This window comes from Podarcis pityusensis (assembly GCF_964106645.2).
Source record: "Podarcis pityusensis genome assembly, chromosome: 13".
Classification (NCBI taxonomy): domain Eukaryota; kingdom Metazoa; phylum Chordata; class Lepidosauria; order Squamata; family Lacertidae; genus Podarcis; species Podarcis pityusensis.
The window spans coordinates 22,218,625-22,237,716 of record NC_138038.1 but is presented as its reverse complement, the minus strand read 5'-3'; the positions used below and the strand labels follow the sequence as shown (position 1 = coordinate 22,237,716).

General features: G+C 47.1%; 1 protein-coding gene across 3 annotated transcripts in view; it reads left to right on the top strand.

Annotated features, from left to right (window-relative positions):
* Positions 1 to 220: 220 nt before the first annotated feature.
* The window catches only part of TBKBP1 (TBK1 binding protein 1), a 63,646-nt gene continuing 44,774 nt past the window's right edge, over positions 221 to 19,092 (top strand). For 2 of the 3 annotated variants that reach the window (XR_013978985.1, XM_080979349.1), the window contains exons 1-4: positions 221 to 706; positions 13,342 to 13,622; positions 15,199 to 15,321; positions 18,563 to 18,667. Coding sequence is in view for 2 of the 3 variants with exons in the window: in XM_080979349.1 (XP_080835475.1) it covers positions 13,401 to 13,622; positions 15,199 to 15,321; positions 18,563 to 18,667 (450 nt within the window). In the remaining variant the exon portion in view is untranslated. Of the gene's footprint in view, positions 707 to 11,844; positions 11,866 to 13,341; positions 13,623 to 15,198; positions 15,322 to 18,562; positions 18,668 to 19,092 lie in introns of those variants that run through there. The other variant, XM_080979350.1, reaches the window with a different exon arrangement.

Below are 19,092 nucleotides of genomic sequence, written 5' to 3'. Positions count from 1 at the left end.
ACAACCAGGTCCTGCCGGCAAGGCTGAGCTTCCTCGCCTCTCATTGCAAAAAGTAGCCACTGATTTGAAACCAGAAATTAAATGGTCACCATAGGAAAAAACGACCCCGGCTCCCTGCATAAACTTGGCTTTGTTTGTTTCGTTTGTGCTGTGAGATCAGTTCGATTCGGAGGATGGGAGAGAAGGCGGAGGAGGAGATTGTTATTGCAGGTTCTCTTTAAATTTAAAAAAAAGGGTACCTCTTTTGCACTGTGACTGTTTCCTGCTTCTGGGGTGTGTGTGTGTGTGTTCTCGGGAGCAGGAAACAGGAGCTGCAAAGCCAAGGGAAGCGAGTGCGAGGCAAGAGGCTATACCAGGCCAGCCAGGAATGAGATTTCAAAACATTTCCTCCTCCTCCCAGAAATGTGATCGCCGTTTTCTTTGGGCAACGGGGAGGTGTGGCGGAGCATCCTTAGGCCACAGAAGGTGAAGCCACCACGTGGGACGCGTGGCGGTTCTGCCAGCCTGATGATGATGGCACACTTCGTGGCGTGAGCCCTGGGGGAGGGGGAGAGAAAGAGAGATCGGCTGGATCTCGAGGAGGGAGAGAGCCACCAAAGAGGGGGGAGGAAGCCCCTGAAGAGAGCCTCCCCCCTCCCCCCAGCAAGCACCCACTTCTACAGCTGCTAAGGATGGAGGATCTTTCCCCACCAAGCGGGGAGGTGATGTAAGTCCAACCCTCCCCACACCCTTAACCTCGCCGCCTCCCTGCAAGAATAACCGGGGGAGGGGGGTGTCGGGGGAAGGGGGGAAGGGGGGAGGGCGGGGGGAGGTGGTTGCATAAGGGGCGGGGGGGGAGAGCATCCGTGGGGGCAGCCAGGTGGTGGTGCCTCCCCACCAACGCGCTTTCCCACCGCTGCGTCCTCCTGGGGGAGAGGATGATGATGATGACGAGGCTGTTCCCGGGAGAGAGGGGAGAAGGTCCTCCTCCCCTAACTCTGGGGTGGGGGCATCGCAGGACAGCCCGCTCAGCTGGGGGCTCCGGGGCCTCGGCCCAGCGCCTGGCCGGCGGAGGCGCTTCCTTCCTTAAACAGACAAGATCGCCTTCCTGGAGCCAAGGCTCGCTCCATCCCAGTTATTTGTGCGATGCTTGCCCCCCCCCCCCCAGCATCTAACTGTATGGCGAGCCTCCAGCACTCCGTGCCCTAGATCTGCCCCTTTTGATCTCCCCCCCCCACCTCCCTATCTGCTTCGCTTGCATGCTGCCCCCTTGCAGCTCTGCTCCCCGCACTCTTAGCTATTCCTCAGATCTGCTGACCAACCGCCCCATCGTCCCCAAGTGCCTGCTGCCCCCTTAACTTAGGATTCTACTTTCCGCCCCCCATCAAGCCCATTCTTTCCCCCTTCTCCTCGTCTAACTGCAGGCCAGGCGCTGCTCTCCCTCAACACCCATTTTCCACCGGGAATCATAGATTTGCAAGTTAGAAGGGACCCAAGGGAGTTTAAACATGCTGCCCCCTGGCCCAATCCCACATTGTCCCCTCTCTGGGTTTTCTTCCCAGCTGGTATACCCCACCTGGCCAAGTCCTGTTCCGGTTGCTTAGTATCCCCCTGATAAACTGCACCCCCTCCCTTTAATAGGAAGCTGCCTTATACTAAGTCAGTATTGTCTACACTGACGGGCAGGATTGAACCTGGGACCTTCTGCATGCAAGGCAGATCCTCTCCCACTGAGCTACAGCCCTTTTCCCTGACTCTCCCGTCTTCCTTACCTTCCACCCCGACTTCATTTGCATTTCCTGCTCCTTGGGATCTGTGCTGCACCACAACCTAACTGCATTCTGGCCTCAGTGCCCCCCTGGCTGCCCTAATCTCCTGCCAAGAATTAGGAATTAGGCTCCCACATTCACATTGTATTTGCTGGACAGCTGTTTTCATTTCCTTCACTGCTCACCTGTGCATACCGCCTTGGATCAGGGCCTCCTCCATTCACCTGCCCCTACTTTCCATACCTGGGTATGTTTTTTCTTCCTCTCCCCCCACCATTCAAATCAAATTGCATTCCCAGTGACTCCCACCAACAATGCTGTATGCTGGTTACTATCCCGCTGTGTCCCATAAACTTACCCTAGACTTGCTCTCTTCTCCCTTCCCTTACCCTAGACTTGCTCCCTTCTCCCTTCCCTTACCCTAGACTTGCTCCCTTCTCCCTTCCCTTACCCTAGATTTGCTCCCTTCTCATCTAATTGCTTGCTATTCTCCTTGTCCCAGAGATTTGTAGCACTATTCCAGTCCCATCAGACTTCAGGGAGCATGCTACCCCCCCCCCAAAAAAAAATCCATGCAATTGCATGATGGATATCCTGTTTGGTTGCTTCCATTTTTCCCTATCCTGCTGATTCACCCCACTCCCAGGAACTTATTTCAGTTCTTCCATTTTTTAAAAAAAGATTGACCCTAAGCATATTCTCTACCTCTGCCTAATCAAATTGTGCAAAGCTGGGTTTGGGGCTCACCCTTTGGAATTTGATTTATGAAGCAATAATAACAGAGAAGAATGCCTCTGAGTACATACAGAGTACATATGCCCCACCAGTGAGTAGCCACTGCTTGTCCCTATGTATTGAGGGTGATGGAACTTAGCCCCAGCCATCCATCCTTCTAGGTCTGCGATAAACAGGCCCCTCTGTTGTTTTCCTGTGGTTTTGCATCTGTTCCTTAATCATATGTATTGTTGAGCATTGGTAATATTGCCTTGTAACAGGAAAGGTGGGAGGACTGAGCTGGTGTGCTTGAGGACTGAGTGTTTTGTCTCTGAATCCTTCATCCCTGTGTTCTCCCATTCCCCGCCACCCAGCTCCCTAAACATCAGACTTCTGCGATCCCTTTCGCCCACACCATGGTCCCTTGCCAGGGTTTAATGCCAGTGCCCCGATCTCAAGAGGTGACCTTAATTATATCCTTCCCTGGGTGGGAAGGCAGGATGCAAATTTAACAAATAAAAGGGTGTAGCATTTAATAAATAGTGGTGCTAAATTATGTTTCCTACTCTGTTGCTCTTAAGCAGCGATCTGACGGGGCACAATCTGCTGGGGATTTCTCCAATGCAGCCCCCCCCCATTGAAATGAATGGGATCTACACAATACAATCCTCTGGATTATCTTTTCAGTGCTGGGTCTGTGCAACATGTAAAGTAATAGATGAGAATGCCTTTGCACATGTGCAGAGGGCTCATGGTAGGCCCTCCATGCATGAGCAGTCAGAGGGAGGCATAAAAAGGTAAAGGGACCCCTAACCATTAGGTCCAGTCATGACCGATTCTGAGGTTGCAGCGCTCATCTCGCTTTACTGGCCGAGGGAGCCGGCGTACAGCTTCCGAGTCATGTGGCCAGCATGACTAAGCCGCTTCTGGCGAACCAGAGCAGCGCACGGAAATGCCGTTTACCTTCCCGCCAGAGCGGTACCTATTTATCTACTTGCACTTTGACATGCTTTCGAACTGCTAGGTTGGCAGGAGCTGGGACCGAGCAATGGGAGCTCACCCCGTTGCGGGGATTCGAACCGCCGACCTTCTGATCGGCAAGTCCTAGGCTTTGTGGTTTAACCCACAGCGCCACCCGCGTCCCTAGAGGGAGGCATAACTGCCTCCTAAACTTTCAACATTTTCATTTTTTCTGTCTTATATTTGAATGAATTCTTAAACATCCATTGCCTGCCCCAGCTGTGGTCTGAGGCGACTAGTGAGGTCTCTGGAGCATTTTCACATTGTCCCTGATTATTATTAATTATTATTTATTGAATTTATATACCGCCCTATGCCCAGAGGTCTCAGGGCGGTTCACAAAATAAAATCAAAATAGAAAACCTCAAAATACATAATCAAAATAACAACCACAACCCAATAACACCCCACCCCCCAAAAAAACCACCCAACATTTTAAAAGGGCATAGGATGTCAATCAAATCAACCAAAGGCCTGGTTAAAAAGGAATGTTTTTGCCTGGTGCCTAAAGGTGTATATAATGAAGGCGCCAGGCAAACTTCCCTGGAGAGAGAATTCCACAGACAGGGAGCCACTGCAGAGAAGGCTCATTCTCATGTTGCCACCCTCCAGACCTCTCAAGGAGGAGGCACATGAAGAAGGGCCTCAGAAGATGGTCTCAGGGTCTGGGTCGATTTCTTAAGCAATCACTCATAGCTGAGTAGGTTCACATGGAAAGAGCCAGGTCTTGAGCTACTGCGGTCCTGAGCCATTTAAGCATTTATAGGTCAAAACCAGCACTTTGAATTGGGCCTGGAGACTAATTGGTAGCCAGTGCAGTCGGACCAGGATCAATGTAATATGCCTGAGTTCATCTGGCACATTTTGAAGAGTGAAAAAGTGTTTGCTTTAGTGGTTCTTTCCCATGTTTAAGAGGCGACCTTCTACAGCAGTGCTGTGCTGGATTTTTTTTAAATTTCTAAGTGCAGCGTTCTTTCCCCTGCACGCATTGTGTTCACCTCGTTGATCATGGCCACATAGGGAAAATGGAGCATTTATGGTTTTAACATGAAATCCTCTCGAACATCTTCCCACTTAGTGGCTACTAGTGGGATCTGCAACAAAAGCTTGTGTCTCTTGTCCTGGGCGCCAGCCAGCCCTGCCCTGCCCTCCTCTGTTCCAGCATGCGAAGCTGTAATAGACTCAAGCAGGCCAGTTCCCCTTCCCTTTTCAATGTCCTGTTTTTCCATTTCCAGCTGGCATTCATCATTCCATGGCTCTTGATTACACAGAGTATTCCCAGTCCTCATTAGGCTCTTTGTTGTGTAGCCTTCTTGAGGACATTTTTCTTTGGGCTACGCTTGTGGTTCCCCCAAAGGCCTTGATAACCTTCCTATTGTTTATCAATGGCCCCATTATGGATCCCTTGCAGTTGGCTGGCATGGGGGGGGGGGGAAGAGGAGTTTGGTATCAAAAAAAAAAGCGACAGGATGAAGCAGAGGAGAATAGCAGTCCTCCGTGTAGGAAAGTTTTAAGCATCTGAGCTGGTTCATGAAAAGAGGCAGCTGCCTTGCGTGCTTCCAGGCGGTCTCCTCTGGCCTGGCCTGATCTTCAAACCCGACCTTTGGGCTGTGCCATCTGTGCATCTACAATGCCATGCGGAAGAGGAATTCTCGGCAGCTACCCCAACCGTTATAGAACTTCATACGTTATGCAGCAGCAAATGCATATTTGGGCTGTGTATGTGTGTGGACAGCTCTGGCCAATCCAAGACTCCCTTGAAATGTGAACTTGTGTGGAGTATAAGCACATTTCTTGCATATCTTTTGTGTATAGCACCAAGTGCATTTTTTGTGTGCATAACACATGAAGAGAAAGCGAGCATGGACAGGTCTGTGTGGTTTCTTCCTTCACATCGCGTAGGATAAAAAGGTAAAGGGACCCCTGACCATTAGGTCCAGTCATGACCGACTCTGGGGTTGCGGCGCTCATCTCACTTTATTGGCCAAGGGAGCTGGTGTACAGCTTCTGGGTCATGTGGCCAGCATGACTAAGCCGCTTCTGGCGAACCAGAGCAGCACACAGAAACGCCGTTTACCTTCCTGCAGGAGTGGTACCTATTTATCTACTTGCACTTTGACGTGCTTTCGAACTGCTAGGTTGGCAGGAGCAGGGACCGAGCAATTGGAGCTCACCCTGTCGCGGGGATTCGAACCGCCGACCTTCTGATTGGCAAGTCCTAGGCTCTGTGGTTTAATCCACAGTGCCACCTGCGTCCCTTATCGTGCAGGATACTGACTGCAAAATGTAGCATTCTGAGAAGGTTGGCTTCTTCTTCTTCTTCTTCTTCTTCATCATCATCTTCCTCTCTCATTGTGAAAATGTGAAGTTTCTAGATCTTGTGACTGTGTGACTGTCAATAGAAAGAATATGAAGAAAGCTTAGAGAACTTAGTACATAGATAGATATACTGTGCGTATACATATGAATGGGGTGTTGTTGTTCAGTGACCAGTACACCTCTTTCAGTCTGGGAAAAGTAACCGCTCTTGAACCCTGGAAAGCCATGACCCGTCTGGGTAAATAGTACTGAGTTTACATAGTCCGCTGGTCTGACTCTGTATCATACAACTTCCTGGGTTCCTCTGCCCACCCTGACAAGTCGAAGCAGAATAAATTATGACGAACTGTGCAAATGTAATGCAGACATTCTGTTTTGTGAACTTTTATTGAAGGCTTCAGAATCCAGCTTTCCTTGGTCCAGAATTTTACCCTGCCAGATTCTTGGGTACAGGACATCCTGTCTGGGCCAGGATTAGGGGCTGGTCTACGTGGCCCCATGGAATCCTTCCCAGCTCAGTGATTTTAGGTAACACTGTGTACCAGCTGCTCTTGGAAAACAGTGTCCCTTCTGGCTGTGTTCCTTTCTGATGGGACTGGAGCTTCTTCCTTCCTTCTACCAGTTACTTGGCTGTGACGAGGAAGATTTTTGCCTAATTGCTTTCAATTCCCTGGCCATCGTTCTTTTTCCATTTCGCGGCTGAAACAGCATTGGGCAGAAGGAGCGGAGCTGATTCTAGGGAGAGAGAGAGAGGGAACAACGCCAAAAGGTTTCACAGCCTATAGGTGCCGATATGTCACATTCCCAGGTCCGCTAGAGCACACAGAGCACACAAAGAAAGGTGCCTTATAGCAGGTTAGATGATTTGTCTATCTATCAATCTCAGTTTGCCTACACTGACTGGCAGCAGCTCTCCAAGGTTTCAGGCCTCTGATCCCCCAACCTGGCACTCTCCAGATGTTTTACATTACAACTCCCATCAGCCCCAGTTAGCATGGCTACCATGGCTGGGACGGATGGGAGTTGTAGTTGTTTGGGGAGCACCAGATTACGGAAGGCTGGCCTACACTGGATGGCCCAGGAGGAAAACAGAAAGACTGAGAAAGGGACCAAGATAAAATGAAATAAATTAAAATGTTGCGCTGCCACACATACCTATGAAAGTAGAACACTGCCTTATCCCACGTCAGGCTGCCTATCTATTTAGCCTGGTATCTGCAGACTCTAACAAACTCTGGCAGTGGCTTTCCAGCGTTTCCAGCAAAAGTCTTCTCCATCATCTGCTACCTGATTGTTTTTGCTAGAGGTGTTGGGGATTGAAGCTGGGGCCTTCTCCATGTAAGCAGGTGCTGTTATCCCCGGGGATGGACAGATTAGTCTGTTTCTGGCCCATGCCACTGCTACATGTGTTCACTCATAAATTTGCTTTGTCCCTGATTCTACATTGATGCCTGATTTGTGTGGGTGGGGTGGAATAATCCGCACACACAAAAAATCACATTTTAATATGCGTTTTTAAAACACATTTCCCCTTGAAACATGTTTAGAAATGCAGATTTTATCTCAAAATGAGTATTTTTTTAAAACACTTTTTTTTTGAGCTGAGAACTGCATCAAAGCATTTGGAAAAGTGCACAGTGCAGCTCAGAACAGAGCTATTCATTAGTCCAATAGTTGTGGATCTGGTCAGTCTGTATCAGGATTTGCAAACATTAGATTCCTCAAGCACCCCTGAACTGTGGTTCTTTCCTTCTTAATTTAAGACTTGGAACAGCATCTTGCCTTGCTTTGTTCCTTGTTCTCGTCCCTCCCCCTTTTAATGTTTGGTCTTCCAGGCATGGGTGGCGTTCCTCTTTTATGTTGTTAATGATGCATTTCTATTCTATATATGTGCGTGGGCTTTTATTTAATTGAATGCATTTAAATACTAATTCTTTTGGTAACCACAATTCCACACACACAGCCCAAACAGAAAAAGGCACGTTAGAGAATAGGGAAAAAAATGGAACGTAGAAGGGAAATAAATTATCTGCAACAAGAAATGGTATATAGGGGGAAACCCTTCAAAAAAACCACACCCCATTCCTCTTTGCTTATCTGAATTTCAGTTTTCTTTGCCTGGGATTGGCTGGGAAATATATCTCCTTATTATCAACTCAGCTTGTTAGGCAGGCGATTGGGCTGGCCGTTGATTTAATTTAGATATGTTTTGCTTAACGCTTCTGACAGTTCCTTCACCCACCCATGGGATTTTGCCCATGCCAGCAAGGAGGCCATGTGACATGCAGGACTCTGGGAAGCCAATATATCTAAGTCCCATCTTTGCTAGGAAGTTGTTTGACAGCTTTGAGCAAGTCACTTGGACTTAGTTGTCTCTCTCCTCCCCTCTACCTGTCACTTTGTAAAATGCTCATAATAGCAAATCATCTCAAGTTGCATGCACATACCATACATTCAAATTGCTTGGCTTCCCCCAAATAATCCTGGGTAGTGTAGCTTGTTAAGGGTGCTAGGAATTGTAGCTGGGGGGGGGGTTAAACTCGTGTTCCCAGGATCCTTTGGGTGGGAACTTTGTTCTTTAACTGTATGGTGTGTATGCAGTCATAATGAGAGCAGTGGGCTGATAAACCATCAGCCTTTTAATGGATTAATAACTTTGCTAGTAGGGATAGCTATATATAGGTGCTTTTAGAAATACTGAAAAGAGGTGCAAGAAGTTATTTGCAAGCCCCCTTTCGTGATACAAACCCATCCAAGGCAGTTTTCAAGCAATTCAAAAATACATAAAATAAAATAAAAACCCACAGCAAACGAGAGAGATAGAGATGAATCCTTCCTACAGGGAAGTTAGTGGTAGACTGAATTAATCAAACATAGCACTCATAGCCTTCTTGATTTTTTATGTTGTTCATTTGGAACTCCAAGTAGTTTCCCACTTTTTTAAGCACATGGGTGACATTTCTCCCCATCCCCATGAGACAGAAAGAAGGTGGTCACAGAAACTGATTTTTCAAGAGACCTGGGTAAAGGTCAGATCCCTAGAATTACCATATCTAATGCTCACCTTTTTTTTGGCTAAATGACGTTGCGAAAATTAAGGTGTGCATTAGATTCTGTTAAGATGTGGGTGAACATATCAGGCGACACAGCGATTCTTCAAACAGCTCTTGTTTATTCACAGGCCAGAACAGAACTGAACTGAAGGGTTCAGCCAGCCTGCTTATATAGAGCTCCAGTACAACGCAACTGTAACCACTTTCTGTAACTATCCAATCACTGAAGATCACTTTCAATCCCCTATTTGCATATGTGGACCTGAGTGAAAACTATCTACAGTATCCCCCTGCTGGCCCAGGGTGAGAACTTCAGTAAATAACATATTTGATGGCGCATTTACATTCTCCAGCAAATGCTCTTTTTTTTTTTTTTTTTTTTTTTTTTGCTTCGAAGTTCTGAAAACTGATGGCACATTAGATTCAAGTAAATATGGGGTAATAATACCTGTACAAGCCTCCAAAAGCCCATACAGCTGAAAGAGGAAGTGGGAAAGAGAGACACTCTCCCAACTTCCTCCTATGGCTCTACATACTTTTCAAGGGAGAGGGTTAAAAAAGACAACTGCCCTCATGGCCATTTAGGAAAGCTTAGAGGTTAGGCTTTAGGATAACAACATGAAAGCAAAACGCAGCCATCCTGTGGGTTTTGGAATTGACTTTGGATTTCTCTCTTTTTAAAAAATTCTCCTCCTCTCTCTTGTTTCGGATTGCCAGTTTTTACCAGCCCTGCTCTTCTGCCTCCAGTGCCAGCCCAACATGGAGGAATTTAGCAGGAGAAGCTAAACATCTAAAGTACAGTCGTACCTTGGTTGTCGAATGCCTTGGTATTTGGATGTTTTGGCTCCTGAATGCTGCAAACCCGGAAGTGACTGTTCCGGTTTGGGAACTATTTTTGGAAGCCGAACATCAGATGGAGCTTCCTGCAGCCAATCGGAAGCCGTGCTTTGGTTTCCGAACGTTTTGGAAGTCGAACGGTTTTCCGGAACAGATTCCATTCAAGAAGTGAGCATGGCCGCTCAGGAATAAATGGGAAGTTGGCAGCCCAGTGTTCACAGTTGCCATGACAGGATATGTGGCTCCTCCTCTACAGGATACGTGGCTCCTCCGCTGTGTGATTCTGGAGCCGCTAGGCCTTGACCCTGTGCTGCATTTGAGGCCTTCGCTGCTGCCCCTTATTGCACCCACAGCTCTTTCCGCCAACCCACCCAGCCTGGTGCTCAGCTTGCCCCACTGCTTCAGCAGTCGGAGACCAAGAGGGGACACCCATCTGCCTGGCTTCTGGCTCAGAAAGGAGTTGGTTTCATTTATTGGCTGGTGATGGATGAGAACCCTGCACATCCTCAGAGGCACTTGCTACAGCCAACATTTGTGGACTGAGCCCTGCCCAAGAAATCTGCGTTAAACTCCCTATTTAGCCAGCTCTGACCGCCCCCCACCCTATGCTGGAGTCCTGAGCTGCTCCCGCTTTCAGTTGTTTCAACACCATACATGGTCCAAAAGCTTCCTTGTCAAAAGCAAAAGCTTCCTTGTCAAAATGTCTCTGGAAAGGGAGAGTCTCTTTCAGCTATTTTATTTAATTTTTGGACGGGCTGTAGCTCCAGAGTCAAGCACATGAGAAAGGCTCCGGGTTCAGTCCCTGGTACCTCCAGGTAGAAACGGCAAAGACTCCTGCCTGAACCCAGAGAGAGCCATTGCCAGGCAGTGTAGACAATGGCGAGCGTCCTTTCCTCCCTGTGGCCAACCAGATGGGAAGCCAACACTGCCTCTTGTGGGTGTGAATTTTGCTTAGCAGTATGAAGAAGTACAATTTCACTTTCATGTCTTTCACTTTCTCCTTTGTTATCACTACCTTTCTCTCTCAGTATTCTATTATTATTTCTCTTAATATTATTTCTTACTGTGTTTGGGTAAGGAACGCCCTCCCACCAGATGTCAAGGAAATAAACAACTATCTGACTTTTAGAAGACATCTAAAGGCAACCCTGTTTAGGGAAGTTTTTAATGTTTGCTGTTTTATTGTGGTTTTTAATATCCTGTTGGGAGCCGCCCAGAGTGGCTGGGGAGGCCTGGCCAGATGGGTGGGGTATAAGTAATAAATGATGATGATGAACAGTTTGAAGGACTCTGTGTGAGATACAGGGAAGGGAAGATCTCCCAGGGTGAGAGGCTGGGATGCTCCCAGGTGAGTGCTGGGAGGGTACATCTTTTTCTGTATGGGACAAAAGTTAAGGTACTCTTGTGAGATAAAATATTGTATTCTTTTACGTATCTCTTGACTTCTTTTTTTCCTTTCTGTTATTCTTCGTGTGGGTTAGCTTGTCTTGTACAGCGGTACCTCGGGTTAAGTACTTAATTTGTTCCGGAGGTCCGTTCTTAACCTGAAACTGTTCTTAACCTGAAGCACCACTTTAGCTAATAGGGCCTCCTGCTGCCGCAGCGCCACCGGAGCACGATTTCTGTTCTCATCCTGAAGCAAAGTTCTTAACCCGAGATAATATTTCTGGGTTAGCGGAGTCTGTAACCTGAGCGTATGTAACCTGAGGTACCACTGTATTGCATTGTGGAGAAAATTTAATAAGATTTTTTTTTTTAAGTACTCTTTCACAAAATGCATGTAGTAGGATAGCTCAGTTGGTAGAACATGAGACTGTTAATCTCAGGGCCCGGGGTTCAAGCCCCACGTTGGGCAAAAAGATTCCTGCGTTGCATGGGGTGGGGGTGGATTAGCACTAGATGACCCTTGTGGTCCCTTCCAAGTCGACAGTTCTATGATTCTATGAATGTAGAGCTGCACAGAAAGAGGCTTCTGTTTTGGCCTTTAGTGATACAGGTCGTCTCAGGTTCAGCCCCCAGTATTTCTTAGTAGCGAAAGACCCCTGCTTGAAATCCTTGAAAGCCAACTGTCAGTCATTGTAAATAAACAGTAGCACGGTTAGGTGACCTGATTTGGTATCAGCAGTTTTCTATCTTCCTTATCTGCCTAATAGTAAGTACAGAGCCAGTAGCTGGTAACTACTCCAGATTTTGTTTCTCATCAGACGAGGGGGTGTTCTTGTAAATGTGGCAGAAGATTCATTCATTCACTCATTGCAAAAATGCCCCAGCCTTTTCTGTTTTTTTCCTGAATGGTGCCTGCAGCCTCATTTTTCTAACAAATACACCCACACCATCCACCTTAAATACACTGTTACACCGTCCAATTTGCTGCAACACAATTTGGACTCCCACCTTTTTTCTGCGTTTGGTGCTTTTTCCAAATCTGATACCAGATTTCCCTTTCTTTGCTGTTGAGAGCTTTTTCCTCTCTTTTTTTAAAAATCCTGTCTGCGTGGTGTTTTGTTTTCCCAGTTTGTGGCTATGACTGTTAAGTTCTGTGTTGTATGAGCTCGCCATCTGTGTGTTGGGTTGATTGATCCACCTTCTCCCTCAGCGTCTGATAGCTGAGAAGTCTCACTCAGTGGTTATGTCACAGATTTCCCTTTTCACTTTAGCAGGGAGGCATTCAAAACAGACGGTGAAGGAATATGTGTGTGTCTTTCTATAAGGAAGTGTACAGAGGCAGCTGCATCATGAAATGGGGCAAAATGGCTGCCTTGAGTATCAGCTGTTGGGGTGCTGCTAAAGGAAGGGCGGGGAATCCTTTTCAACCTGAGGGCCACAGTTTCACAGAGGCAAGCTTCTGGGGGCCACATCCCTAAGGTAGGTGGGGCCAGAGGCAAAAAGGGGTGGGGCCATGGGTGTGACTTACCTTTGTGTAGTAGGCTACATTCCAGCCATGCAAAATCCAGAGCTACACACACACACAATCTCCATCCAGGAAAGCAAAAGCCATTCTTAAAACCCAAGGACGCTTAGCTCTGTTTCTTCCTTGTTTTGTTTCATTTACGTAATTTACTGGCAGCCATGCACCTGGTGTTGCTTGGGAAATCTAAGCCCCCTTCCGCCAAATCACTGCTGTTTTGAAATTTGTGGTTGAAATCAGTGCATTTTTGAAAGGTTCAGTCCGCCATCTTGATTCAAAATGGCTTCCAATTGTATCCAAAAGCCTGCTCCTTGTTCTGAGGAACCAACATGCGAAATTTGGTTGCGATATCTTGAGAGATGTACAAATGCATAGCAGACAACTGATCAAAATCTATTATATTATATTATATTATATTATATTATATTATATTATATTATATTATTATATTATATTATATTATATTATATTATTATATTATATTATATTATATCATAATAATTTGTCTTTATCCTCCTGTATTCCAGGTGAAAACTGTCCCCCCAGAGCACTTCACAACAGTTAAAGCCAGCTCTCAATGCCACTGGCAGATGCTGTACAATGTGCATTAATGAAAATAAGACACAGGCTTCCAAACTATTTTTGAAAAAATAAACATTCCCAGACAAAGGGGAGGAAAAAGCTTAGAAGAAGGAGCCATGCTGTGCTGTGTCTCACTCCTGTTTCTTGCCATCTCCCATAGCTGGAGTTTGCCAGGCACTGGCGTTTCCTGCTAAACGCCCGTCTGTCCCTGATTGTGCCATGGACTCCATGTTTGAAGATGACATCAGCATCCTTACCCAAGATGCTTTGGTCCAGGAGGACGACTGGCTGGACAGCCCCAATACCGACCTCTCCAGCGAGATGTGCTCTGCCTCCCACTTTGCTCTCATCACAGCCTACGATGACATCAAGAACCGCCTGACAGGACTGGAGCGGGAGAATGCTAGCCTCAAGCGGAAACTGAAGATGTATGAGATTAAGGTGAGTGGCGGTTTGTAGATGCCTTTGCTCCTGTTTGGTTTCCTGGTGATCTGCTAATGGTTCGATGGGTCAAACCCAGTAGGTAGCACAAGTGGCTGATATTTTAAATAAATAAATTAGATTACATTAGCCTCCTCTGCTCCCAGTCCTTTATAATTTTCCAGAGAAGTGCTGCTCTTGATGCTCAAAATGGGAGAACTAAGGGGGAGCAGGGCCTTTTGGATAGCAGCCCCCAAACACCAGAATACCCTGCCAAAGGAAGCTCTGGTCTTTGCTCAACTTCATGTTTAAATATGTTTGATGGGCATTTTCTTTGAAATTGATGATCAAGGACTTCGAGACTGCAATCCAGTAAACATGTACTTGGGAGCAAGTCCCACTGAAGTCTTACTTCTGAGTAGGCATGTAAAGCTTTCCCGCTGCAAAAAAAAAAGTGCAACACCTTTATGGCTGGTTTTGATAGTCATTGTACATCACCAACTTGTTTTTATCAGTCTTCTGTTCAATGCTCCAGTGCGGCACCGTGGTTAGAGTGTTGGATTACAGTCAGACAGATCTGGGTTCAAATCACCCCCTTGGTCACGAAACTTTCTGAGTTGACCTTGCATCAGTCATCCCCTCAGCCGAATCTTATCTCACAGGGTAGTTGTGAAGATGCTTTTTTAAAAGGTGTTGTTGTTTTTAATTTGGTATCTTGATTCATTTATTTTAGTAGTGCTGTTGTTCCTTATGTTTTTACTGTTGATTTTAATGCTGTTGCTGTTTTTATTGTTTAGGTCTGTTGTACATTTTTTTTGGGGGGGGGGGATTTAATTGCAGAAAGGTGGCATAAAAATATTAAAACAAATTTAACATTAGAGGGGACGAAGGCCATGCATGCTGCTTCAAGTTCACTGGAGAAAAGGTGGGATAGGAATAGAATAAATAAATAAAATTAACAGCTCCTGTTATGAAAACCAGTGTGGTGTAGGGGTTAGTATGTCAGGGAGACCAGGGTTCAAATCTCCACTCAGTCATGAAGCTGAGTGTGAGAATGAGATAATATTGTGTGTGTTTATATATAGATATCTATTGAATTAATTGCTGGTTTTATATTTTAAAATTTGCTATTGCGCCTGAGGTTTAGGCTGTGGCCTATGAAATGTTGTGCCACTACACGTCACTTTGCCTTTAACACTAACCCATGTTATATAAAACCTGTACAGTCGTACCTTGGTTTTCAAACAGCTTCGTTCTCAAACGTTTTTGCTCCCGAACGATTGAAATCCATAAGTTTTTGAACGTTCTTTTGGAAGCTGAACGTCTGATGGGACTTCCATGGCTTCCGATTGGCTGCAGGAGCTTCCTGCAGCCAATCAGAAGCTGTGCTTTGGTTTTCCAATGTTTTGGAAGTTGAATGGACTTCCAGAACGGCTTCTGTTTGACTTCCAAGGTACGACTGGACTTTAAATGCTTCATACTGCTTTATTATTGTTCCCCACTTTGCCTTCTTTCCCCAATATTTCTGCAATGTGCATTTTCTTTTTTTAAGAGAGTAAATGCTTGGTGTTTTTTCCCTTGTGCTCCTGGCTCGCAGTTCCCACTGATTAGCGAGTTTGGAGAGGAGCGCATCTTCCCAGCCTACGACTCCAAGGAGGCCTCTCTACTGAAAAGCGAGAAAGCCAACCTCCAGCAGCAGCTAAATCAATTCCAGCGCGAGGTGAGCAGGGCTTCCCGACATGCTTGGAAAGGAGCTTTTAAAGAGCGAAAGCCATCTTGGCTCGTGGGTTTTTGTGTTATTGTGTGTAATAGGTAAGGCCTACGGGACGATTGCCTCGTGGATTGCGGCACGTTGCTCAAGAACATGTGCCTGCAAATTTAGTTATTAAATTCCTTTTGCCAGCTCGGTACCCCAACGAAATCACAGGCAAGGGCACAGTACTATATTAAGAGCCGCAGAAAATACTGAAAGGCATACAGCAGTGACAACGATGTATTTATAAGAAGAGGCAACTTTTTATTTCAAGTGTACGTTTCAACAGGGTTTACAAAGATCCATAATAGCACAAGAATTGTTTTAAAGAATGCTCTAAGCAGCTGGCAAATATGATTACACTTGGATCTCAGCAAGGCTTACAAAAAAACCATTATTATTATTATTATTATTATTATTATTATTAATGCTCTAAGCAGCTGATGACAGGCTTCCAGATAGCATCCTGTTTGAGAAAGTCTTCTCCAGATGATAACACCTGAAGTTCTCACAAATGGGAGGACTTCAGGAATGGCTGTCTCTCCAAAGAAGTTACTCGATTCCAATGCAAGGGTCCAAAATTTTGGGCAGGGTTTTTTCTTTTTCTTTTTTGGTGTTTGCCAGCTTGCTACTCCTGCACATTCAGCAGCAGTAGTGGCCAGGGAACTCCACCACTCCCCAAATAATCTTACTTTCTTAAACGTGGTCGTGCAAAGTGTGGTCACTGGTTGTCATGGCCTGGCTAGATGCAGAGGAGCGCCCACGTAGCAACCCCTGATGGCACGCACCCCCCCACACACCATGGAGGGGGGGCATCCAAGTGGGCGGGGTGTGCCACCCGAGCAAATGCATAGCTCCCAGAAGGGAAGCAGCTTGCGTGCGCCAGCCCAACGCTGTTGGAAAAAGCATTGTGGGATGCGCCGTCCGGAGGGCGCCCAGGACGAGGAAGGGAAACCTGCAGGCCAGCTCACGCCAGCCGCTCCTCTCCTGGGTGTCCCTTCCAGGTGCCCTACTGGCGGTGCGCCCCATACTCCTTTTTCCGGCAGCGCTGGGCCAGGAGGGATGCAACAGCCAGCGTGCCCTGCAGGCTGGCACACACCACGTCCACGGTGCACCCAGTGCTGTTTTTTCCGGACAGCGCTGGGCCCGCTGGAGGGCGCCCTGCAGCCCGTGGTGCCCTGCCCCCCTTGCCCTTTCCTTCCTCCACTATTGCAGAGGAGTGGTGGGAGACACCAGCTGGGGAAACCCCCAGGGGAAGAAGGCTCAGAGCCAGGGGATTGGTGGTGGGACGGCAGTGCTTGGTCAGAGGGAGAAGAGGGAGCGTATTGGGAGGAGGAGGTGTTGGAAGCTGAAGGCAACAGGGTTTAGTGAGCAGGAAGAAGCTGGGGCAGAGAGCAGACCAGGCTCAGGGGCAGGAGAGGAGGGGAGCCGGGAGACAGAAATGAGGCAGACTGCTGAATAATTGAGGGAGTCTCCCCCTCCTGCTGTGACCAGCTCCCCTCTCCCAGAACATGCAGAGAAGTGAAAAGAGCACAGCAGAGGTTCTGCTACTTGGGAAAGACCCCGGAGAGGACGAGCCTTAGAGTGTGGTGGGAAGGCAGGGACCTTTCAGTCCTCGCAACTGCCTTCTTGGAGCAAGACCTACTGGGAAGAGCTTCTGGGATCACTAGGCCTGTGCTGTTTTGGTTTCTGGAATAAAGAGTTTCCACTGACACCAGATTTTCCTTTGCTTGCTGTGCTACGCTTGACTCCAGCTCCTGGCACTGGTGTGTGGAGGGACTCGCTCCCTCCCCACATCAGTGGCCCAGGAAGTCTTCCAACCCCAAAGGAATCATTATTTTAGTGGGGCAGCACCTGTCATGTGGAACTTCCTGCCTGCTGATGTCCCTACCTTCACTGTACTGTTTTGGATGCTTGCTAAAAACTCACTTCTTTTTCAGCAAGCCTGTTCCAGCACATGACTTGGTTTTATTAGGCTTATCTTTGCTTTCGGTGAGGACAACTGAAGTTAAGACTGGGGGAAATGGGGAACTGAAATTGGCAGTGCTCAGCAACCTTCAGGTCCCAGGTAGCTTGACCACACAGCTCCTAAACGTGCTGCTATTTCCGCAGCAAACAAGGAGTTTGCTGGAGTGTGTGTGTGTGAACCAGTGCTGAAGTGAGTAGTTCACACTACATATTTCCCAATGCACCTCTTTAATTCCACTGCAGTTTCGTGGCAAAGGGGGGAGAACACACTTTACTGTTTCAACTCCCAGAAATTCCATAGCACAGAACAGGTCCTAGCAGCAAAGGCCAGGCAGGAAGATAGGGTTTCACATGTCTCAAAGCAAACCTTCAAACTAGGTGAGCCTGGCCTGGTTTGTACGATCAGGTCCCTGCTTAATAAGCCACGATACGCATGAGCTGCGTACATGGAGATTCTCTGCAGCAGCTTTCCTCCCTCCCCACTTTTGCATGAGAGACTGAGCAAACCAGGACCCAGCTGTTAGCCATAGTTTCCCATTATGTGCAAACTCAGAAACTATGGTTAATGGCTTGCAAACTACATATTACCTGCCGTTTTGCAGGTGCACAGAATGGGTTAATTTTTGGATCCTGGCTTGTTCAGCCACTTACACGGAGGGCGGAGCAACGTGGCTGAAAAAGGATTGCTTGCAGCTGCACACCGCTCATTCATATTTGATGGACGCTTCTCAAATGACACATGTACCTGGCTCTAAATTCAGTGTGGCTTATTGCCCCTCTGACTCGTGCTTCAGGTGGGCTGCCTGCTTTGTTTTGTTTTCAACTACCTACACAGTTATCAGCACAGCTGTTGGTTTGGCACCCACCCCCTCCCATCCATAGCCATTTAAAAAAAAACTTAAATCTACTATAAGAAAGGCTGTGTGAGCATGTGGCTTTATGATCGACACAAGGGCCAGCCTATCAGCTCTGTGCATTTAGCCTTGCTCTTGGAAAGTTCATTTCACGATTGATTCCCAGGGCTGGCAGGCCAGGTCTGTGCAGATCTGATCCGAGCCAGGTTGCCCGTGAGCTTAATCTGGGGCAGGAGATGGTAATGAATATCTAAAAAGGCAACGAGTGTGCTGTCGCCTTGTCTCCAGCCTTAGTGATCAGGCAGTTCCAGGATCATATGTTGCTTGCTGCTGCTGCTGAGCCATGATTTCCGCCTTTTTTCTTCCCCTCCACCCCCGCCCACCAGCTGCAGAAAAGCAAGGAGAGGGAAGAACAGCTGGGTGAGATGATCCAAGCCTATGAGAAGCTGTGTGTGGAGAAGACTGACCTTGAGTCGGAGCTGGGGCAGATGGTGGGTTTCATTTAGCATTCTGGCCGGATGCGAGGCATGCTGTAAGCCTCCTTTGCATGTACCTGTTTGCATGACGTGTCTGTAAAATGAGATGGGGCTCATGTTTTGTAGCTGTTCTGGCTTGCAGCACAGCTTTGCTGCTGCTGCTGCTGCTGCTGCACACTTCTGTTTTGAAACGAAGATTTGGAGAATCTGCAAGATGTCCAACCCGAGGAGTTCAGTTTCTGAACTTTTTCTCATTTCAGTTGTTCTGGCATCAGGTGGCAGGTTTCTTGGGCAGTAAGAAAGGCTTTTGCTTTGTCTGATTTTATGATAAGTTTTTAATTTGTGTTTTCCCTCTCCCCATAAAACAATCTGCCACGATTCTTAAGAATGGAGTGGTAGAAGACTGAAAAAATAAAAATGTTGACTTTGGGTCACATTAA